The sequence below is a fragment of the Sorex araneus genome, chromosome 4 (genome assembly GCF_027595985.1).
Source record: "Sorex araneus isolate mSorAra2 chromosome 4, mSorAra2.pri, whole genome shotgun sequence".
NCBI lineage: Eukaryota > Metazoa > Chordata > Mammalia > Eulipotyphla > Soricidae > Sorex > Sorex araneus.
Genome location: NC_073305.1, coordinates 176,178,050 through 176,203,266, shown reverse-complemented (window position 1 = coordinate 176,203,266; position 25,217 = coordinate 176,178,050). Strand labels below are relative to the sequence as shown.

The 25,217-nt window shown below is 40.3% G+C and overlaps 1 protein-coding gene across 7 annotated transcripts in view; it reads right to left on the bottom strand.

Annotated features, from left to right (window-relative positions):
- Nucleotides 1–25,217, bottom strand: part of TAB2 (TGF-beta activated kinase 1 (MAP3K7) binding protein 2) — an 82,251-nt gene that overhangs the window by 14,989 nt on the left and 42,045 nt on the right. For all 7 annotated transcript variants that reach the window (XM_055135205.1, XM_055135206.1, XM_055135204.1 and 4 more), the window contains one exon: nucleotides 16,166–17,660. In XM_055135205.1, the coding sequence (XP_054991180.1) occupies nucleotides 16,166–17,660 (1,495 nt within the window). The remainder of the gene's footprint in view (nucleotides 1–16,165; nucleotides 17,661–25,217) is intronic.

Below are 25,217 nucleotides of genomic sequence, written 5' to 3'. Positions count from 1 at the left end.
AAGGCACAAACCTATGAAGGAGGGCGAAGAAAACCTACCACTGCCACACAGACCAGAGGGCACTGCAAACAGAGGCAACTAATTTGCCCTGCAGAACCTAAGTGGCTTGAAAATAATGGTAACAGGAAGCAGAAGTAAAGAATGGGGCCATATGTGGCACTCTCAGGGTTCACTCCTGGTGGTGCTTAAGGCACCAAACGCAGTGTTGTAGTTGAAATGGGGTTGACTGCATGCAAGGCAAGTGCCTAATCCCCCTGCACTCTTTTTTTCAGCCCCGTAAGGCCCTTCCAAGCATGTATAGGGTCTAGAAAAATAGTGCAGGAAGGGGCTGGAGCGATAGCACAGCAGGTAGGGCACTTGCCTTGCACGCAGCCGACCCAGGTTTGGTTCCCGGCATCCTATATGGTCCCTGAGCACTGCCAGGAGTAATTCCTGAGTGCATGAGCCAGGAGTAACCAACCCCTGTGCATTGCTGGGTGTGACCCCCCCCAAAAAAAGAAAAAAAAAGTCCTGGGAGTCTCAAGTTAATACCTAACCACAAGGATGGTGGAGGCCAGGGTCGAGTCTGGTACTGGCTAGCTCCTTCACAAAGGAATCCGTCAAGGGAAAAATCACTTTCTCTCTTTCTGGGGAGGGGTTAGGGCCATACCTAGTGGTGTCTGGGGATACTCCCAACTCTTTTTAGGGTTCTGGGGGATCAAACTGGGGTTGGCTGCATTACACATATATGACTTAACCCGTATATGAACTCTCAGGCCTTCTAAGAGTTTGGGGAAGCCTTCAGACCAAACAGGACTCAAAAATCAAAGATTAACAAACACCTGAGGAACACCTGACAAGTGAAAGAGCTCACAGGTAAACAGAGAAAGACTAAACCCAGAGTTACTGGAAATAATTCAGGGGAATTTAAAATTCTAATTAACATCATTAAGAAACTCAGACAATAAGATGTCAACAAACAACCTGTGATTTTAAAGCAATCAGAGAAAGAATTACTTATAAAGAATGGCCTCTCTAGCTCCTGATCAGGCCGCTTAACGGCCATGATCCCAGAGACTCAGAAACAAATCTCGGAACCCAGTGGCTTTTGGCAGAAATGTGTCAGGTATGGACCCGCAGTGACGAGACACACAGGACCTCACAGGATGGGGGTGGAGCTGGCCCTTTCTTCCCCCGACCCACGGCCTCTCTGGCTCCTGATCAGGCTGTTTAATGGCTGTGATCCCAGAGACTCAGAAACGAATCTTAGAACCCAGCGGCTTTGGGCAGAAATCTCTGCAGATTTAATTAGTAAAATTTCAGAATTCCAAAATCATATGTTATTCATAATCGGTAATAGAAAGCAAATTGTCTAATGTTGCCTTTTCAGGAGATAAGTGTTGGGGTAAAATCTCAAATAATAATGGTGGGTCTGGTGTCCAAATATCAAATGTAATCAAAGTAGAGAGAGAGTAATGTGGAAACCATGTGCCACACAGGTATGGGGAGGGTGTGGGATGGGAGTATACTGTGGTTCTGGTGGTGGAAAATGTACACTGGTGAAGGGACGGGTGTTTCATCATTGTAGGACCGAGACTTAAACCCAAAGCTTTGTAACTGCTCTCATGGTGATTCATTAAATTTATTAAAAAAAAATTACTTATAAAAAAATATCACTGCTTGAAGGCTGGCTGGCCTTGTGAAGTTGTACTTCTACAACATTATCCAGGTGACCCTTCTCGATTCTAAAGTCTCAGAACTGCTACTAACCTGTCTTCCTCTAATTCAGAGAATAAAGGCCCATTTCCTCCGAAGTGTCACCTACGACTCGAAGAAGCCTTCAAAAGGGAGATGTGTGCTGAAAGTAGACTATGGACCAAGCACAATGGCTGTTTAGTACCTGTATTGCAAACCATAACACCCAAAAGGAGAGAAAGAGTAAAAGGGACTGTGCCTGCCACAGAGGCGGCTCGGAGGGCGTGGCGGGAGGGATACTGGGAACATTGGTGGTGGAGAATGGGCACTGATGGAGGGATGGGTACTCGATCCTTGTATGGTTGAAACATAATCATGAAAGTTTTTAATTCTGTTAAAAAAATCACTGCTGAATGAAAAAATTTATAATGAAGGAAATAATTTTTAAAATCTTTTATTATACATTTAAACTTGGTCTAGAATGAAGAGCTGAGTAAGAGAAATTACAAGGAGAAATACAGAAGCTGGGAATTTCTTCATTAAAAGGAACTTTCAGAACTTAAAGGAGAAACTAGGGTGTTTTTAGCCACACCTGGCTGTGCTCAAGGCTTACTCCTGACTGCACTGAGAGATCTCTCCTGGTGGGGCTCAGGGCTGCTGGGATTGAAGCCTGGTCAGCCCTATGCAAGGCAAATGCCCTTTTTGCTCTCTCTCTCTCTCTAGTCCTGAGAAATTAGTTCTTAAACTAAAGGTTCTGGGACTGGAGGGACAGTACAGCAAACTGGGGCACAGCCTAAGATCCCCGAGTGACCTGATCTCAGAATCAGGAGTAAGCCCTGAGCACTGCTCGATGGGGTTCCAAAACAAACAGCAAGAACAAAATGGAAGGCCCTACTGAATGTGAAGTTAAGTCCCAGAATTCTCTCTACATACAGAAGCATTGTATAGATTATAGATACAGAAAATGTAAACATGTATGTATACAAACAAGCAAGGAACTAACCCTTAATAAAGCACGGATTGTGTGGCAGCTTGTGACATTTGCATTGGAATAGTTTATTCAGTCAAAAAATACATTAAACTTTTATGGCTCTGGTATCTAAGGCCACCTGAATGGCAATGGAGTGTAAGTTAATTTTTGTACTACCTATTCAAAGAGCATTAAATAAATTTAATACCATGAATGACGTGTGAAAGAAAAAAAGGAGCTTACATATTTTTGAGAGCTTACATACTATTATTACTATATATTTATAAATAATTATAAAGAAGAAATTTTTTTTTGGTTAGGTGAGTCCAATTCACAGTTGAACATCTTAAATAATCATTTCAGAACTTTTCAAGCTCTCCACTAAACTTCAACATCTCTGAAGGCAATAATGAAAATTAATTTTGTACCACTTAGTATCTAATACTATGAAATTTCATGACTTTCAGTCATGAAAGTCACAGGCATTTGACACACATGCATTAAATGCAAAATGACATAAATTGGACTTTAAAAGGATATAGCAGAGCAAAACACGAATTTTAAAGTCCAAGAAACAGAAACACTGATGAAACAAAAACTTTATTTTTGAGCTGACTTTATTTTTGCCTTTTGAACTGGCAGTGCTCAGCAACTGCTCCTGTGTCTGTGTTCAGGGATCATTCTGGTTGGCACCTTGGGGCACAGTCCAGTGTGTGTGTGTGTGTCTCTCTCCCCCCAAGCCCCACCTTCAATTTACACTCAAGTCAGTTTGGAATGTCTAGGGTTTTCCCCCATGTTTGCCCTCTGCTTTGGCTTTTGTGCCTTCCCCAGTGGTGTACAGGGCTTGCTCCTGACTCTGCTAAGGAATCACTCCTGGTGGGGCTTGGGGAACTATGTGGTAGCAGGGATTGGACCCAGATCAGTCATCCACAAAGCAAGGGCCTGCACTCTCTGGCCTGGAAGGCAATTTACCAGGTTTGGAAATAAGGCAAGTCTTTAAGTTACTGTGACTGCACAGACCTCTTTAAAAAAAAATTTTTTTTAAATTTTATTGAATCATTATGTGGAAAATTACAATGCTTTCGGGTTTAAGTCTCAGTTATACAATGCTGAAACAACCATCCCTTCACCAGTGCCCATATTCCACCACCAAAAAAAAAAAAAACCCAAAACACCAAAAACCCAGTATACCTCCTATCCTGCCCCCCCCAACTGATAAATTTCACTTTACTTTCTCTTTACTTTGGTTACATTCAATATTTCAACAAAAACCTCACTATTATTGCTAGCAGTCAGATCTCTTTTTTTATACTCTACTTCTGTCACTGTCATCCCATTGCTCACTGATTTGCTCGAGCGGGCACCAGTAACGTCTCCTTTGTGAGACTTGTTACTGTTTTTGGCATATCAAGTATGCCACGGGTAGCTTGCTAGGCTCTGCCGTGCGGGCAAGACACTCTCGGTAGCTTGCCGGGCTCTCCGAGAGGGATGGAAAAATCGAACTCCGGTCGGCCAGTGTGCAAGGCAAATGCCCTACCTGCTGTGCTATACTCTACTGCTAGCAAGAAATAATGATGTGTTAATGACTTAAAATCTATCAATTGACACCTTTAGTTGTCTAATCTTATCTACCCTTATCCTCTAAACCACAGACCAAAGCCAAAAACCAACACTTTACCACCAAGAAAACAAAAACCCATTCGGTACTTTTAAAAAATTCTCTTTCAGGCAAATTAGTATTTTATGATCTTTTAGCAAAGTATGATAGTTTTTGTTGAAACTTATTTAGAAAGATGTGAGGAGAGAGAAAGGGAGAAGTGTGTGCCCAAGAGAGGATACAGGCTTCTCCAGAGTGGAACTAGTCAAGAAACAGAGACAAGAGCGAGATACGTGTTCAAGGGAGAACACGAGCGTGAAGAGCAAATTAATATTTTAATGGTAAAGGTAATGTATGCATGCAACTCCCTCTTGTGGTTGATAAAATAACTATTATGGAATCTAAGTAGGGAGCTTAAACTTTAAGAGGCATTCCAGAAATTTATTCTAGCAATTTCAGAACAGTCTGTTGGAATATAGCTCTAAATATTTTAGGCCTGACTTTGGTTTGTCCTTTCTCCCTTGCTATAAAGACTTTAGCTTTATCTGGTAATAATCTCAAAATTATTCTAGACTACATTGGTATGTCCTGCTCCCCTTTCTACTAGGAGCTTAGGTATATCAGTCACGCCCATAAAGGTGCTCCCGAGTCACTCCCATTCCATAATCACTTCTATGCTCTCTTCCCCAACTAGTTAATCAGCTTTTCCCCTAATCAGACTCTCTTAATTTGTAAGGTCAGACCTTGCTAGGACAGTGGACTTGTATTATAAGTTAATATTGCCTTGTTCCTCTCCTCATGTCTTTTGAATAGTTTACTTTAAAACAATGTCCTTTTTGTATGGACAAAGAAAGACTTTTTTTAATTTTAATTTTTTTATTAATGAATCACCGTGGGGGTACAGATACAGGTTTTCATATTCTTGTGCTTTGTTTCAGTCATATACCGCTTGAGTATCCATCCCTCTACCAGTGCCCATTCTCCACTGATGACCCATCATCCCTCCCACCCCATTCCCCTCCCCACCCCGCCTCTTTGGCAGAGCATTCCCCTCTGTTCCCTCTCTCCCTTTGGGCATTGTGGTTAGTAACAGAGGAAAGAAAGACAGTTGTTAATATGCTTTGGTAACATGGGATATAATTGGCTTCGAATATTATTCACTCCCGGGCATCCGCTTTCTCGACTTAAGCCTCAGCTGCCCTTAGTTCCTAGCACCCCCAAAAGCAGGGTCCCGATAAGGGACGGGACGGATCCAGGGCAAGCGGTGAGTTATGTGCTACCCTGGCATCGAGATGGGCCTGGCCAAAGTGCCTATATGTTAAGAGCTTGGTCATGGACATGTCATATCATGATCCAAAAGCAACGACGAGACTAGGACCTTGCTAGGGATAGGAAAGACTAATCTGGCCTGAGCACTGTAGTTTGAGATCGAGATGACCTCAGGAGAGCAATTCTATAAGCTTAATGCATCTCTTGCTCCATACAAAATGATTAATATTATGAATGCTTATATGTTAGTTGGACAAGGAGAGGAGAAACACACCCATGGGATTTTGCCCTTGGGTGGTTCGTCTTACTGAAAGAGAATTTGTCCTAGAAGAAGCATCCCCTGAGGGAAAGAACCTTACCCCTATTGATTGTGACCACACCTACATGTAAGCCCCAACCCCTCATTCTTGGGGATGGGCTGTAAGAGTGGGCTGGGGCGGGGCCTGTCCCAGAGCCAGATCTGGAGAAGCCAGATCGAGATCCAGATCCAGAGCGAGAAGGAGAATGAAGTAGCATGGGAGAGGAAGAAGCAGGAGGAGAATCAGAGGAGAATGGAGATGGGAATGGAATAAACTGCAATTGAGACCAACCAGCCTGGCTCTGTTCCTTCCTTTGCCTGCCTCGTCATCGCCATCAACCTCCCCGGGGTGGGGGAAGCGGCTAGAGACTACCAAATTCGGGCGGCGGGAGAGATAGAGCACCGCTGCCCTGTGCCCCAGGTGCGGTGTGCCCCTCTTTTTTTGTGTGTGTTTACACAACAGTCTTTACCCAATTATTGTCAGTTTTCAGTGAATAACAGAAAGCAATTAGCCAACTTTACATTAGAAAAACACATTTGAAGTTCCAGATGATGCAAGTCATACCGATTCTTCGTTTTCTACAATGTAAATAACATACAGCTTTTCCATGAGTTAAAAAAATGGAGTAGATGCATATTAAAATATTTTTGTTGTTGGAAAATATATCATGTATATATTTTTAATTCTTTTTATTTTAATGAATCACCATGAAATATCATGTTTTATTAATGGATACAGAAACTTAGGCTTAAATAGAGACATTTTGCCACTAAAATAGTTATTTCTAGTATCCTTTAAGATTTTTTGTATATCATGACTAAGTTATTTTTTTGAGCTCCCAAGGTGTTGGAGGCCAGTGACCCTTCAGGTCCGCCACATGAACGGAGGCATTATGGCTCTACCACTGAACCCACATCCTTGGTCCTCATGATGATTTCATAAGCCTGAATTACTATACCTAAGAAGGTAAAATGTCAGCGTCTAAAACAAGGTTTTTCTGTTTACCGTTCACAATCAGTGTCTTACAAACCTTGTGTGATTAAAGTCACCTATTTGGTGATCAAGACACAAAAGATTTACATGCCAATTACTACTATTATTCTGGCTTGGGGACAACACCTGGCGGTGCTCCGGGATTTCTCCTGGTGGGCTCAGGGAGGTCACGTGTGGTGCTGGGAATTGAACCCGGGTCAGCCGTGTGCAAGACAAGTGCCTTCCCCACTATACTAATGCTTCAGCCCTATCATGATGATGTTTAAAGACAGTTTAAAATCAGGTATTCCAACAGTGTTGTAACTGACCCGTTAATATGGGCAACAGATATAATAGATATGTGAGAGGTCTCTGCTGGTAACACTTCACTGACATTCACTTATATCTACGATCCTGTACTTAATCTTGTGTTATTAATAAAGGCATTGTCTAAAATTTTTTGCTTAAGAGAAAAAGAAAACTGGTTGAGGGACACTGAAAGAGACTCAAATAACATTGGATAAAATATTATAGGTACCGGGGATGTTTACAGCTTAGAACAAGTTATGCTTTAAAAGGGGGCATGTCAGCTACTTGAAGAGATGCCACGAGAGAACTGTTCAGTATAAAGAAATCACTAAGGAAGTGTTACTTTTTTCCCTAAATCTTGAAATGAAGAACTTTCTAAGTATGACAAAACACAGAAAGGTGTGTGGGCTGGAGGAAAGACTGGTGAGTTTAAATATAAGAAAGTTAAAAAATTTGTACACAAAACAAAATTTACCGACCAAATTCAAGTTAGAAAAACCAGATGGGGATCTTACAAAAATAAGTCCAGTGGTCAAAGAACTCCACCACCTGAGTATATGCTCTGCATGTAAGAGGCCGGGGTTTCAGATACATTACCATCAGGGCTGGCACAAACAAACAAACAAACAAACAAACAAACACCAAACCAAACAAACCCCACCAAAAGCTTCGCTCACAAAATGAGAAACACAAATAGCTTACCTTTATCTACCAAACTGACAAAGATGTACCCCCCATACCCCAATCAACCCCCCATGCCCCAATCATCTACATATGGGTGGGGGGAAAAAAGGAAAAAAAAAGAGCATTTATAAAATATTGCTTACATTGTTACCCATCTGTAAACGTGGGGGTCCAAACTGGTAGAATCTGCTTAAGAATCTCAAAACTGAAACTGATAATGTATGTTGTGTCAGGTAATTCCTCCCTTAAAATATTTCTGACTCTTTGCCTTTCAGGTATATGGTAGAATTGTACCTTTCCATTTCTTGATTGAGGTGTGACTCTGTGACCTAGTTTAGCTAATAAGCAACATGCATCAAGGTAAAAGCTTAAGAGTTGGTGCTGGTTGGTATACTTCCACTGAGTTGCTGGGATAATCATGGATACACAAAAATGAGGTCTTTCATCTGGGTCTATGAATGACAATATAGAACCGAGCCTACCACCTTATCTGTTATGGCAAAGTAGTATGAACTAGATATTAAAAACATTATTTGATGGGGCTGGAGTGATAGCACAGCGGGTAGGGCGTTTGTCTTGCACGCGGCCGACCCGGGTTCGATTCCCAGCATCCCATATGGTCCCCTGAGAACCGCCAGGGGTAATTCCTGAGTGCAGAGCCAGGAATAACCCTCGTGCATCGCTGGGTGTGACCCCAAAAGCAAAACAAACAAACAAACAAACAAACAAACAAACAAAAACCCCCCAAAACCCAGAAAACATTATTTGTTTGCCTGTTTACTAGGCTACTAAGGGCTGGGGGAATGTTGGAGTGCGGAGTCAGTGTGTAATATTTTTGTTCTGTGGTGCTGGGGATGGAAGTCAGGACCTAATGACTTAAGCAAGACATGAGCTCTACCTAGCCCCTAGAACTTTGTTGTTTTGTAGATAACTAGTCTAGCATAGTCAAAGCTAGATGATACATCTACCAATAGTAATACATGTTCTCTGGAATAGCAATCTCTTAGTAATCTAGCAGCCCACATATTTGCACACAAACACACAATGTACTTATTAAAGGTCAGCAACTCCTTTAAGAAAGGACTGGTCATATTGTAATCCATACAGCCATTGGAAAAAAAACAAAACAAAACAACCACCCAGATCTGTACTTGCTGACAGTGAATACCTTCAAAGGAAAAAAGACAAAAACAATGATAAAGTCAAAAAGCACAGCACTACGTTCCATTTGTATTAAAAAAGAAGTATATATCTGAAATTGTGCTTGATACACAATTTCATTTGCTAGAAAGAATCTAATAAAATGAACTCTGGACTCTTGTCTAACAAAGCTACTTGTCTGGTTGGTGACTTTTTTATTACATACTTTTTCAAATCATTTTCTTGTGTGTGTTGGGGATTAACTCTATAAAAGAGTAATCTTTCTCTAAGGAGAAGAGAAACAGAAACTAGCCCAGCAAAATTTAAAAAATATGTTTCAAAGGACACTATCAAAAAGTGAAAAAACTCAGAATGGGAGAAAAAATAAAGTGTCACCTAAGGGATTTAAATCCAAAATATACAAGGAATTCCTATAACACAGTAATAAAAGACAAAAGAATCCTATTCTTAAAAGAAGTAAAAATAAGTAAAAGGGGATGAGGGATGGCTGCTACCCATCCCCGTATCACTGCAACGGCAATAAAACTAAATAGTCAAAAGACACACATAGGCATTTCTCCAAAGAAAATATGCAAATGGAAAACAATCAAGTGAAATGATCCTTGATATCATTAGTCATCAGAGGAATGCAAATAAAATCACAATGCAATATTTCAGAGCCATCAGGATGATGAGAATCAGTCTGTCTGGGGCCTTTTGGGAATGGGAAGCAGATTTCTCCTCCCTTCAGAGTCCCGGCAGCGAACCTGCAAGTCACCTGCCACCTTGGCAGGTCCACACCCACAACTCAGACCCTCAGAGGGTCTGAGTTTTGAGTCAGACCCCCAGACCCCACTGTGCACTGCATGTTCCAGGCCCACGTCCACACCCTGCGTCCATAACTGCTGGCACTCGCTTGTACCCTGAACTGCCTTGTACCCTGAACTGCATAAGCGGCCATGTGACAGCTCTAATCGTTGCACATCAAACTGTAAATACTTTTATCTCCTGTCACTGGGTAAGGACTAGCAGGGAAGCAAAGCCCAATCTCTGACTCACAGTGAGTCTCTCAGAGCAAGGTAATCAATGGGGAAGCTGTGAGAGCCCACAAAGCCCAGTGAAGATAATATAGCACGAAAGGCTCGGTCACACTACCGAGCAACTCAGCACCTTGCAGAGAAACACGGTCTTCAGAGAACCATGCTGAGGATGTTTAACTCAAAGAAAGGAAGGTACAGCCAGTCCGGCAACGCACAAGCGTGAGAGCAGAAACAAAAATACAATCAGCCATGTGCAAGACAAGCATCTTATCTGCTGTACTCTCACTCTGGCCCCACAATTAGCATTTTTATTACATCTCATTACAGAAAAGCATTATAATATGGTGGGAAATACTGATGAAAAAAATTAACAAGAACAGAGAAAACATAAAGTCCAAGAAGTTATTTTTATTTTTATTTTTTTTGCTTTTTGGGTCACACCCGGCAATGCTCAGGGGTTAACTCCTGGCTCTGCACTCAGAAATTACTCCTGGCAGTGCTCAGGGGACCATATGGGATGCTGGGATTCAAACCCAGGTTGGCCACGTGCAAGGCAAACGCCCTACTCACTGTGCTATCGCTCCAGCCCCTGCTGTTTTATTTTAGACTCACAGACCTATTGCCTTCTTAAATACTAATGCCTAACAATAGATGTGATCATAAATACAACTGGAAAAATAAGTACTGAACTATTAAAAATGTCTGTCTACATAGAAAGATTGCACTCATATGTGGAATATAATGTAACTGAGAAGTACAAGTTGGCAACGATGCAACTTCTGGCAGATATCTCTCTGGACTTAGTTACTAAAATACTAAATTACAGAAACCCAAAACTGAGAGGCTGCTAAGTGTGGTCACTCGACCTCATACCTCTTCATCCTCAGTAATGGAAAACAAATTATCTAATGCTTCCTTTTCAGCAGGTCTGACTTTAGGGGAGAGACTCTCCAAACAATAATAGTGAATTTTGTTGAAATACTGTATGCAATCAAAGTGAAAGTAAAGTGAAATTTATTAGTTATACAGGCGGAGGGGGCTAAGGATGGGGGGCTAGGGGCGTGGGGGGGCGGGGTGGAGCTATACTGGGATTCTTGGTGGTGGAATATGAGCACTGGTGAAGGGATGGGTATTCGAGCATTGTATAACTGAGATTTAAACCTGAAAACTTTGTAACTTTCCACATGGTGACTCAATAAAAAATTAAAAAAAAAAAAAAAAGGAAAGGGGAAGTATAACATGAATAAAAGTGTTGTAGTAGTTGGTCTCTCATTCTGGGCAACTCAGAGAAGGGAACACCAAGTAAAATGTGGTCGGAGGTCATGTGGGGAAAGGGTGGTGCGGGCCGAATATAGACTAGAGACTGAACACAATGGCCACTCAACACCTTTATTGCAAACCACAACACCTAATCAGAGAGAGAGAACAAAAGGGAATACCCTGCCATAGTGGCAGTTTGGGTGGGGGGAGACGGGACTGGGGAGGGTGGGAGGGATGTTGGGTTTACTGGTGGTGGAGAATGGGCATTGGTGAAGGGATGGGTTATCAAACTTTGTATGGGGGAAACATGAGCACAAAAATGTATAAATCTGTAACTGTACCCTCACGTTGACTCACTAATTAAAAATAAACTATTAAAAAATAAAAATAAAAATGTCTGTCTTTAATTTATGCTTAAAAACAGAGCAATTAAACAGCTACATCAATACCATATATGGACTTTTGCAGAGATAATAAAGAGAACTCAACTTTTATATTAGTTGGCAATTAAGTTTGGTGAATGCTTCTGGTTACTGTAACAAAATACCTGCCCCCTCAATCAGGAAAATTGGTTTGAAATGACAAGTGTTTCATTCTCCTTATTAATTCTCCTACACAAGTGGCCAATATTAAAAAAAATAGACTTCTATGAATGAGAGAAGACATGAGAAATTCTCAAGAGTATAGTGAACAATATAGTGTTGTTACTTTTCATACGTTTGGTTTATTTGACCAGTAACCTTATACCTTATGCAGATAAAATAAGAATCCTTCATGGCTGCATTCTTTAAATAGACATTTCCCCCTAACCTATTCCCCGCCCCCCTCTACCCACGTAACACCTACACCCACACCCACACCCACAATCTGATACCCTTTTTGTCTCTGATGCCTGTAATTCATTTTGCTTGATCACTCCTAGCATGTGCCTTGACTGCTGTTTAATTTCTGTTGCCCAATGCCTGTAATTCTTTAAGGATTCAATATTTCTTTTAGAGATGAGGGTAGACTGGTGCTAAGATGAGTAGGGTCCTGGTAGATGCTCATTCATTTACCACTTTTTATCTTTTTGCTTTTTGGGGCCCACGCCTTATGGTGCTGGGTGGATGGTGGTAGGGATCATGCAGTGCTGGGGACTGAGTCTCACTCAATGGCATGCAAGGCAAACACCTGAATGCCTGTATTTTCCCTCTGCCCAATTTACCTCTTTCATTCTTCTCATTATTCTATGACAGAAAACATACAAAACATACCTAACATACCTTTTATAAGTAGATTCCCATTTTAAAAAACTTTTAAGTTAAATATTAAATAAAATCTAAATAAAAAATAACACATTTTTGCCACCAAATGTATGTATTTAATATTTGCAAGAAATATTTTCCTATGATTCTAATATCTGGCTCAATTCTCCTTCTCTATTGTTTTTAGTTTCCCCAGTGGTGTAATTTTACACTAGGAGGCAGATAGTTATTTTCTCTCTCTCTCTTTTTTCACTTATACTACACAAATTAAGAGATCAGAAAAAGGTTCTTGCTTTAAGATCAGTATTAGTGAGGCCACTTTATTCAGTACTAAAATGGGTGTTGTGTATAAAGCACCACACACATATTAGTTAGCATAATGAAACGTGTTTTTCAGAAAGGAAACAATTTCATTTGACTAAAACAAGTCAAGGAAACACCAGACAGCCTGGATTCAGAGAGAGAGCACTTATATGTGTGAGGCCTTAGATTTAATCCCTCGCACTGCCATGGACAATGCTGAACAGGGGCCAGAGTGACACAGTGGGTAGGGTACGTGCCTCACATGTGCCCAACCTAAGTTCAATCCTGGCACTCCATACGGTCTCCTGAGCACTGCCGAGTTTGATCCTGGGCATCTGATATGGTCTACTGAGCACCACCAGGAGTGATTCCTGAAAGCAGAGCCACGAGTAACTCGAGCATTACCAGGTGTGACACCCCAACCTCCCCCCGTCAAAAAAATAGAAACAAAACCACTAAATGACAAAAAACAAAACAGAACCAAACAACAAACCACCAAACAAACAAAACCCCTAAAAATCCAGGAACACTGTATCAAAATTTTGAATAACACCTAAACCTGGGTCAACACCAGTTCAATTTCACAATAAAGGGAAGAAAAGAACATGAAATGTTGCAGAATAGTACTCTCCGCAATCTAAGTGTGCAACACAGTAATACAGACGAGGGTACTAGCACTGTATATTACAAAATTCCCATGTACATATGTTTAGAGACCATGTCATGGTTGCCATAAAGCCTGAAAACTGTCAGGGGAGAGAGGTCATCTGAGTGGAAACTGGAAAACTGCTTTTTGGTAAGAATGTTCACTTAATTTATGGCATTTAACAAAAACACACCTTTAGGGTGTCTTTAAGAAAGTGTTTCCTACACCTTCCACTTTTTGTTTCAAATTATTTCTTATAGCTATATTTTTTTATTTCTTTCGTTTTGTGATCTCTAAGCTATAAAACTTCTCACTAGGCACATATGATTTCCACGGTGGAGTATTAGGGCACATTTTACAGTGCTAGAAGATAAAGTTGAAACACTTTCCCAGAAGGCTCAAGTCTCCAAAGAAATGAGTGTCATGGTTAGAATGTGGGCTCCTGGGGCCAAGTGAAGAGCTAGTACAGCTGGCCCAGGTTCCGACCCTGGCACTACACGTGGTCCCCTGAGCACCCACAGGAGTGATCCCTGAACACAGCCAGTAGGAAGTCCTGAACACAGCTGGGTGTGGCGCCAAACCAAGAGCATAAAAAGGAAAAAGGAACGTGGGTTTTGTTGTTAGAACTGACCTACCATCTGTACGTGGGCAGTGGAATTAACCTACTCGCTCCTAGTACCGAATGATACAGTGCACACTTTATCACTGGTCATGAGAAATAAACTGGCAGTTAGAATTTTGCCCAGCACATAGTATACCTTCTGCAGTCATAAGTTATTATTTATTTAACATTAGATCATGCATTCTTCCCCTAATGAATGCAAATGGGAAGGAGAGAAAAAAATGCTAGTGGAAGGGCAAGAGCAAGGGCCTTGGGTCAGACAAAGGACAGTGTGATTGAAGACGTGTTTGGGGTGGGGAGTTATACCACAATTAGTGGTACTCAGAAGCTACTCACTCTGTGCTCAGTGAACCTGGGGGTGCCCAGGGGGACCAACCAGAGTCAGCCGAAGCACCTGACAGCAAGGCCTTCCTTAACCTCCTGTGTTATTTCTCTGGCCCTGAAAAAGTGATTTTTTTAAGCCAAGACTCAAGGAATACCAAGATGTTAGTGGAGTGGAACAGAGTAAATGAGGCTATGATGGAGAGATGGGAGGGGCAGCAGCTCATGGAAAGCACGGCAGCTTCCCCTTGAATCAAGGAGACGTTCACCATATGTAGAGGAGTGACAGGACCTTGGGCAATGCTGGCAGTGCCTGGGGACCCGGGGCCTCACACATGCGAGGCAAGTGCTCTCTCACAGACCTACCTTGGCCCAGTCTTATGTTTTTGTAACTATCTTTCTGGCGGCTGAGTAAAAAGACTATTAGGAGGTAAATGTGAACGTGACAGAATAGAGCAATATTCCACTGAGAATTGGTAACTCAGACCATAGAGATGACAATGGGGATAGTAAGAAGAGATATTCTTGATAACATTTAAAAGTTAGCATTGATAATATTCAGTCAAATTAGACAACAGCATATAAAAGGAAGCAATCAAAGGCATTCATGAAATTTCTTGTCTTATCATTGAAAAAGGAACTCACTGGGTCACAAATAGTACAGTGGGAAGGGTGCTTGCTTTGCACCCAGCAGACCCAGGTTTGATCCTCAGCACCCCATATGGTCCTGAGTCCACCAGGAGTGATCCCTGAGTACAGAGCTAGGAATAAGCCCTGAGCATCACCAGATACGGCTCAAACTGCTCCCCCAATACAATAACATCAACAACAATTATCCCAAAACAAAATAACAAAAGAAAAAAGTTATCATTAACTGAGATGGGAAGGAAGATTGATCTGAGGAACAGTAAGTTGGGGGGAACTTTCTAAAGCTGTTTCAGACACAATTAACCTGATGTACCAATTAAACACTAACCTGTGGTGATGCTGAAACAAGCAAAAACCCAGAGGAGGACTGGTTTTTACCCTTCAGAGGCTACTAGAGCAAGTCTGGGCTGAGCCCTGGACACTTTTTAATCTAACTGACCTAATCAGTTTTATTTATTCTTACTAAATGTTTATTTTTAATAAATCTTTATCAGCAAAAATTTAATGTTAAAGATTTTTTTAAAAAATTTGTGGGTGTGAGGGGCTGGAGTGATAGCACAGCGGGTAGGGCGTTTGCCTTGCACGCGGCCGACCCGGGTTCAAATCCCAGCATCCCATATGGTCCCCTGAGCACCGCCAGGGGTGATTCCTGAGTGCATGAGCCAGGAGTGACCCCTGTGCATCGCCGGGTGTGACCCAAAAAGGAAAAAAAAAAAAAAAAAAATTTGTGGGTGTGGGCTACACCCAGCTGTGCTCAGGGGTTGCATCTAGCATGCTCAGGGGATATTTATATGTGGGATCAAATCTGGGTTGGCAAGAGCCTTACCTGCCATACTATTTCTCCAGCCTCTATTTGCAAAAATTTTACAGGGAAATTCAGTATCACCACAGATTAAAATGACTGGGAAATGTTATGAAATTAGGAAAACAAATTAGCAAACAAACCACAGCTGATTATTCTAAAAATCTGGTGACTCATTCAAACTCCAATTTATGTAAAAAAAAAAAAATTCAGAACTTACATGAATCATCAGAGCTTAAGAAAGCGTTACTCATGGCAACATTTGAAAGGTGAGCTAGTTACGGCCAATACCCTCTTTTGGAGTGAAATCGAATACATGCCCATGTACCAAACACAGAAAATGACTGCACATTCACTGCTATTACCTTGTGTGTAGGCAGCATCGTCAGATCCCATACTCAACTTCCGTCCTTCACTTATTCTATCCACGTGTGCTAAAGCAGGGTCCGTGAGGTGCTGAATGTTCTCTGTTTCTACATAATGGTCAGGATGGTTTAGAATATTTGTAAGTTCAAAGGTAGGGGATACCACCCCTGGTGAGACTGCAGGAGGTTTATTGGGAGAAACTGTAATTTTGAAAGTATATTTTGTATTGGGTTGAGTAACCACGACTCGAGGAGAAGTTGCAGAGTTATTGCCGATGGCTCGACTTTTGGGAGGGTGGTGATGAATGAAGGCAGGACCCATGCTCACTTGCCCAGACATGTTCCTGGAGGCAGCAGATGCACCAGAGTTTGTGGAAATGAAGAGGGTGGGCTGGTTCCTCATGATCTGCTCATCTCCCGTGGCATTAGCGGAAATATAGACTTTAGGTTGACTACGGGACATCACCTCATCAGTATTTGGGGGACTGGCAGCTATGTAAACAGTGGGCTGGTTTCTATTTAAGGTCTGGCTATTGACTGAAGAGGAGGTGCTGGGGGTCCGAGTTCCAGAAGAACGCAATTTTGAAGAACTGTTTCTTTGTGGGGGTTCAAGTTTGATTTCGATCTGGTTTTTCCGAGGTCCTGTTGAAATATTCTGAATGTTATATTGGCTATGGGCAGAAGACTGTGAGCTACCAGATGAATGAACTGTTGGTGGCTGTGGAGTAGTAGGCGAACTGATAGGCATGTAGACATGGGAGGTCTGGTGGCCTTGCTGATTTGGCTGCTGGGTTGAGGTATGTGACAGAGGATTAGATGTAGGATAAGTAGTCCAGGGACCAGGCTGTGAAGGTTGATAGACTTGTTGAGGGTTCATGGGATTAAACTGAGAAACCCAGCCAGAATGTTGCTGTGTCTGTCGAGTTGTACCACTAGGAGTTGTAATGTAAGGCCTAATATAGATAGAATTTCCCTGTGGACTATTAAGTACAGGTGGAGGTACACCATGTATGTGCAAAGATGTAGGAGTATTACGACCAGTCTGGATATTTGGGGCTAGGGTTACCATAATGGGATTAAATCTGGGAGTCTGAGAAAGGTTAGATGTTCCTTTGCTGCCTAAGTGAAATCCAAGATGTGGTGTTGAATTTGAAGCACCAGATGTACTGGATATTCCAAAAACATTAAAGCCTTGAGGAACTTGAGCTGGTGCTGTCTGTGGTTCCTGCTGGAACAGTTCATTACTGGACTGACCACCTTGAAGCTGTCCATCACTAATACTGTGCATCAGAGTCCTACTTCCATTCATTCTATTTCCTTCTCTTCCATGGTGGTAAACATTCTGCGACTGTAAGTCCAAGTTGAGAGAAGTCATGTGATTGCGTAGACCAGAAATTCCAGAATCATCCGAAAAATTCAAGTCTCCTTCACCGTAAAGATACCTTGTACTCTCTTGAGAGAGAACTGCACAGCAGGCATCCAGGTTATTATTATTCTATACAAAATAAAGATAGATTGATGTCAGTAGTCAGAAGATAATTCTCAATCACTTCCAATTAGTGATTAGCACATGATTAAAAAAACAAGATATAGTTGAAACTTTTTGAGAGCTATTTTTGTGCAAATGGTTCGATTAAAAAACCTTATGACTAATGTAAAAAATCCATTCTCTAAAACTAGTTATATCTAAAAGTGATCCAAAGACATTGTCCTGTAAACAATGATTACATTTTGAGACTAATTTTGAAAAGACAACTTTAAAAAGTGCGTACCTATTAAGTACAGTTGCAACTGGTATATGCTTACCTACACGGTACATTTATGTTTGTTTGGGGTTCACATCCAGCAGTGCTTAGGGCTTACTTACTCCTGGCTCTGGGCTTAGGGATGTTTCCTGATGGGGGTTGGGGGATGGTATGAGGTCTGGGCCATGTGTAAGGCAAGCACCATACCACTATACTATCACTCTGGCCTCTGTAGTACGTTATTTTTGAGCAGCGGAACCCATAGGAATTTAGTGTTAATTCTGACACGGTAAAACTATTTAGCACATCCAAGTGTTAGGCAACTTTTCAAAACCAAAGACCTTAAAAAATTATATTTGAGGTATAACAAAAGTTTGTTATTCTTGTTGCTTGCTTTTGGGTCATATCATAGGGAGTACTCAGTTTACTCCTGGCACTCTATCTGCTGTAATCTCTCTAGCCCTAAAAAGTTTGAAAATTCTTCTATCTATTCTTATCGCTATCTTTGAAGGTCCTATCTCTGCTTTTATATAAGATGTTTGATTTCTGCATGCTCAGGGGTTGCTCCTGACACTGCACCCAGACTGGCCCTGTACAAGGCAAGCTGTACTAGTGCCCCAGCCCCGTCTTTATGTAAAGTTTTTATATCAAGGCTAATCAAGTTTCCCCATCAAACTTTTTATATCAAGTTCTGTATCTTTGCTTTTGGGTAATGCCATATGTAACAATCACTGAAAAATGAAAATGACAAAAGCAACCTAAACCAACCAGATTGCTTGAACCTGACCAATTAACCACTACTCATAAATCACTAATTAAAAAAATGTACTGAGCCCTTACATATGCACAACACCGAGACTAGAACTCACCTATATATAAACCCAAACTATTCTTAAAGAAGACTGCAACTCAATTAGAATTTTTGAAAAGGTAGTTTGAATAAAGCACATGAGCATTTGTCAAATAATAAGTAGATGTCAAATATTAAGTAGTAGTGAAATCCAACAGGTTACTGTAGAACTGTGTTCATGAAGGCGATAAAATCTGAAGGATTCTCTAGAATATACATATAGGACAACTTGGTTTAAGGAAAAATTCCTGGTTAGGGAAATAGCATAAATAAAGCAAACACAATGTGATATTAACAATATGATCTAAACATGGTGTCCGAGGCAGACAAGACTAGAAATATTCTGTATTGAAAATGTTGTGAACTTATTTGAAAAACATATTAAATCTATTGATATTTTATATAAAAGTCAGCAAGGGCTTTCTGACAAGAAGAAAACTTAGAATATAAGAAATAACTATGAAAGTGGAAACAAATTATGAAAGGCTACATACCATTACTTGACACAGTTTGGCTATAAATCAGAAAGAAAAGTCTTACACATAAAAAGAGTAAGTTAAAGTGCTTATACACAGTTTGATGAACTGAATCTTATTCAAAGAATACAAAACTGAAAAGATGATCTTTTTTTTGTATGTGTGGGTAGTGGTGGGGTGGTGGGGTGGGAACAGAGCACACCAGGCAATGCTCAGCTCAGGAGTTACTCCCGGTTCTGCACCTCTGCACTCAGGAACTACTCCTACTAGGGGACCATACGGGATGCTGGAGATCAATCTTGGGTTGGTCATGTGCAAGGCAAGCACACTACCCATTGTACTATCTCTCCGGGATCAGAAAAGGCAATCTTGAAGTATTGTTAAGAAATGACAATGGATACAGTCCGAATAGGTAATATAAAAAAGGTTTGCAAGTTGGATTTGTTTGACCATTCTTTCCTCCTCTGTAAAGTTCAAACCTCGCATATTATAAAAAGCCTATACACAATGGAATGAATGTTGTTTCCAAATAAAACTTTAAATTCATCATAATCTTTATCAACTAATTGCTCTGTATTATGGTAATACGACTTTATCTTTCATCAAACCTAGCTGGGTACTTCTTTGCTTTGAGCCAACTTGACAGCTATTCCTAGTAAATTACTCCTCTACATTTTTTAAAGGTCTTATCTTCCTATCTCCTTGGCCAAACTAAATTATATATTCCTTATCAAACTTAATTTTGTACTTTCCCCTTTTCAAGCTGGTACACATACTTATAAACTCTTTTTCTTGGGCTCCCAAACATTCCTTCAACCCTTCATAATCTCTGTTTAACATCAACCAATATGCCGAGAGATTACTCTCTCAAGACATCACTTTTTATCAGTGATAAAACATAATCTGAGAGACACTCTAATACTACAAATAGGAGTTTTAAAAGATACCTTTTTTTGAAATTAGAAATTCTTTTTCACTGATGTGTCACTCATTTACAGGACTATAGAATCAGACCTCTGTACCTGTTGTGTATGGCAGTCATTACTCCCACCACCAAAAAGACCCTTCTGATAATTTCTTACCAACTCTGCCCCTTCTCTTGTAACTTGCCTAGTTTTCAGTGAGTCTAGAAGTTAGTTTTGTTGTTTCTTGCTAGTTTACTTGAGTAATTTTTTAAGTATCAATGAATTGATCCAATCAATACTCGTCCTTTACTTCATATTTATTTCATTTAGCAAAGAAGTTCAAATTCCATTCATTTTATCCTTAAAGACATGACTCCACCTTTTTCAACGTCTAAGCCAATATTTTCCACTGAGTATACCAGTGTGTTTTGGCTATTATGAAAATTGCTATGTACACAGGGGTGCAAATATCCTTCTGAGTTCCTATTTTCTTAGCTTCTGAATAAATGCCTACAAGTGGTATTTCTGGGACAGAGAGAATTTCCATTTTTATTTTCTAAAGTAATTTCATACCACTTTCCATAGAGGTTGTACCGATTTACATTCCCATAAGCAGTGTAACAAAATTCTTTTTTCTCTACACCCTCTAATTTTCAATCCTTTTAATACTGGAAACACTCATTTCCAATGCTTTTGATATAGGTGAAATTTACCGATGTGAGGTAGTGTCTCACTGTGGCTTTCATTTGCAGAGAGTTATTCCTCAGGAAAGTGTTCAGAGCACCTTTGTGTCTACTCCCAGAAATACTTAGCATTACCTCTTTCAAAAGACACTATAGCCATGTATCATTTTCTAGTAGAATATTTCATTTGGATTGGCAATATAGGGGATAGTGACACCCTGCAGTGTCACTATCCCCTATATTGCATTGAGCTAGTAGATATACTTATAGATGTAGGCACTAAAATGATTATCTGTTAAGGTATTTGTAGAATCATTTCTTATTGCATTACACAAGGAGACACAAGAGTGTCTGCCTATCTCTGTGTGATCTAAGAGCAGGTGGACTATGATGCTGTCAATTTGATTCAACTAGTGATTTTCCTCCAGACACCAAGAATTACTGCATAGAGAATTTTGTTAAAGATTGTAATATGGTGGCATTGATACCCCGATTATAAGATTAACTGCTTATATATAATAAATGCAAAAATCAGATGAGCCGGTAATGTAATGCGATTCAGATACGACTGTTGGACTAGAGCTATTACAGACTGGATTCCACAGGACATCAGAAGACCTCGTGGCTGCCCTCCAACTAGATGGTCAGATTTCTTCGTCAAATCTCTGAATGAACGATTTGAGGCTCTTTCTATTCCTGGAGCAAGCAGGTATCATTGGGCTACACTAGCTCGAGACAGGGACAAATGGAGATGTTACTGGCGCCCGCTTGAGCAAATCAAAGATCAATGGGACTACAAGTGATACATAATAAAGATTAATCTTCTTAGGTATTATGTACTTTCTTCAAAATACCTGTTCTTTTATAACTATTCAGTTACTTTGCACAAAAGTGGCAGGTTAAATCCTGTCTTATAGCTGGTTTTTATAATTATCAAATGGTGTTGATTTTAATATGTTTCAACTGAGAGTAGTCATCATATCTTACCTTTAGGGCCATATGGTTCTAATGATGTTAATGTTTATGCTTTTGGTATAAAAACTGCTACACCACCATCACCAAAGTGCCCAAGCCCCTCTGCATGGTTTTCATGTCACTTCCTGTTGGTGCTTCCTTAAAGCATTTTAAATTTTGTGTGCTGGGATTTAAATCCAGAACCTCACACATGCAAGGCAAACATTCTACCTCTGGTTCTACAAATCATCTTTAGTCTTCACTTTCTCAGATCTTGAATTAGATATTTCTCTAAGAAGCCCTGGTTCCTTTTCCAGGAAACTGTATTAGTCTCCTGTAAGTATATCAAAAGAGGCAGAATGAGTTTTTGCAAAGTTGAGAATTACTCATTTTAAGCTTCAATCTCTCTAAAACTGAAAAGACTCTGAATCTTATTTTCAGTTCCTCTTTCAACTTTCCTCAAACTTCCTATAGAAACAGATTTAAAAAAAACAAAAAAACAAAAGCATTCTCAGATAGTATAATCATCTTTCTCAAACTCTGATTTATTTACTCTTTCAAGTGACTCTTTACTAATAGAAAGAATACTATTAGTATTAATAATCACTCTCTTAAGTAACTCCCAGTCCGTGCACACACATTCAATATAGACTGGGAGGTTTCTTAACAGAAATATGGAAAAGGACTGAGTAGGTCATCTGAGAAGGTCTCAACTAAGGACAGAATACACAAATACTGAATAAATAGTATTTGAGATTTAAAACAGTGAAAAGTTTGGTTAAAAATGGCTAGTAAACACTTTCAAACTGCTCTGAGATTTAATTACAAAGAGAAATAAATCTTAAGGGTATAACTAAATTTTTTGATACATGAAGAATTCACAAGCTCAAGGAAAATATGTGAGTCATTTCAAATGAGGTATCTGAATAGTAAATAAAATCAAGAAGAGACCAGATGACAGATACTGCCGTTATTTTTCTAAGAAGTGAGAATACTTTTCTAGAAGCATTTACAAGAACATGTAAATGAAGAGGCAGTGTGATGTGACCTTTAACTGTCAATTTCATAATTTATGTACCACATTTTTTCTTTTAGCTAAGTTTTGAAATAGTATATACTTCTATTGAAAAAGGATAAAGGAGTTAGTTCTCAAAAAAGAAAGGGAGAGCTACCCCAAAAGAGGCTTCACCAAGAGATATTGAATTAACAGTAAGAGTTTCATTTACTTTTTATTTTTTTGCTTTTTGGGTCACACCCAGCGATGCTCAGGGGTCACTCCTGGCTTTGCACTCAGAAATTAGCCCTGGCCGTGCTCAGGGGACCATATGGGATGCTGGGAATCGAACCCCGATCAGCCGTGTGCAAAGCAAACACCCTAACCGTTGTGCTATCACTCCAGCCCCAAGAACTGCCTTAGCTCTTTTTTTTTTTTTGCTTTTTGGGTCACACCCGGCGATGCTCAGGGATTATTCCTGGCTCTGCACTCAGGAATCACTCCTGGCAGTGCTCAGGGGACCATATGGGATGCCGGGGATCGAACCCAGGTCGGCCTCATGCAAGGCAAATGCCTTCCCCGATGTGCTATCGCTCCGGCCAAGTTTCATTTACTTTTACACTTTAAAAATGTAAAACCCACTAAGAACTGGGTATGTGACTCAGTGCTAACATACATGACTTGCATCTTGCATGCAGGAGACCTGGATTCAATCCCCAGTACACACATGCACCTGTGCGTGTATGTGGCCATGTACACACACATACACATATACACACACACACGCACATGCACATACGCACGCACGCGTGCGCATCATGCAAATTTGTGAAGAACTTAATTGTATCCTTAAAGGAGGTATCCCTATTCCCTTCTTGCTTGTATTTCCATAATCTCAAAATCTATGTATAATACATAACATGCTTAAGATTGCAATTCTGTATCTGTATACATGTTGAAATGATTACATTAAATGCTGTAATCACCTATCACCCTATGTAGTTATAAAATATTTTTTCCTTGTGAGACTCTTAAGATCTGTATTTTCAGTGACTTCCAAGTATAAAGTGTTAAGTATAGTAACCTCATTGTATGTTACAGATATGATTTACTTATTTTAAAGCTGCAAGCTTGTACTTTTTAATTGCTTTCTCTCATTTCACCTACTTCCCTATTCTTTCCCACTTTTTGTCATATCAGCTGAAAAGCATATTACTTAGATGCCTACTTTAATTACCAACCCAGTTTACAGAGAGTGGTCTCTTTAGGAGTAATATGCAAGCAAAACAGTTTTTTAACTGTCACTAGGTACTGGGAAGCATGCTGTAGAAGATTGCTTTTTGTAAAACCAGAATGACATAGTCAAGGCACTATTACTTTAATACCAAAAGAAAATAACCAAAATAACAAAAACAACCAAAAGAAACTGAATATAATTTATTTTTTGATGGTTTTTGCAACAGCAAAATTATGCTTTATGATGATGATGATGATGATGATAATGATGATGATGATGTCCGCCCCCTCCCCTCCCAGTAGTGTCTGGGGGCTCAGGGACCACTTCCTCTGATACTTGGTAATGGGGGCCTGATTTAGTGCTGTTAACATGGTGGTAAGTATTGTGCAGGCTCAATGGCCTGGAGGGACCTGTTTGGGGAGCTTGATGGGGTGGGAAATGGCATATGCAATGCTGGGGAACAAACTCAGGCCTTTTGCATGCCAGGCATGAGCTGGAAATTTCTGAGCAATCTCTCTGTCAAAAGCTGTAATTTTATTTTTCTCCAATATTTAATGAAGCATACCTGACAAAAATTGTACACACCATTACAAAACTCAACTTTTAAAAATGTATACAATGTGGTGATCACCCCCTAGTAAGTATTTTTTTTTTCCCTGTGGGTAAGAATACTTTGTATCTTCTACTCTAACAAATTTCCAGCATACAATACAGTGTTACTAAGTCAAAACGTATGCCCTTAAAAACTATATTGCAGAAAGAGCCAGGCATGTTTTGGTCACCGTGGGATGACTACAGCAGCATGGGGTGTGAGGAGGAAGAACTGGGTAAAAGATAGCAGGCTGCAGGGAAAGGCCACAAGCCAAATCATACTTGGATGTCCTGGTCAACATATACGAGCTGTATTCTGAAGGGCACTGGGCATAGCCAGGTTTGAAGCAAGCAAATACATGACAAACTGCATTGAGAAAACCCACTCATCAAGAGTAGACATATCTGAACCCAAACGTCCTTTTCTGTCTTTTAATAAGGCCTACAGTTTTTTGATGAAGATTTCTAGGTTGAAGTGGCATAAATATTACTAAATACAAAAGCATAGCACTGGCCACTATACTTTGGTTACCCACTTAAGACCAGAACCCAAGTTTCCTGATTTCTTATTTAACGATTTTCTACTTTTATATGAAGAACTGAAATTCTGAAACGTT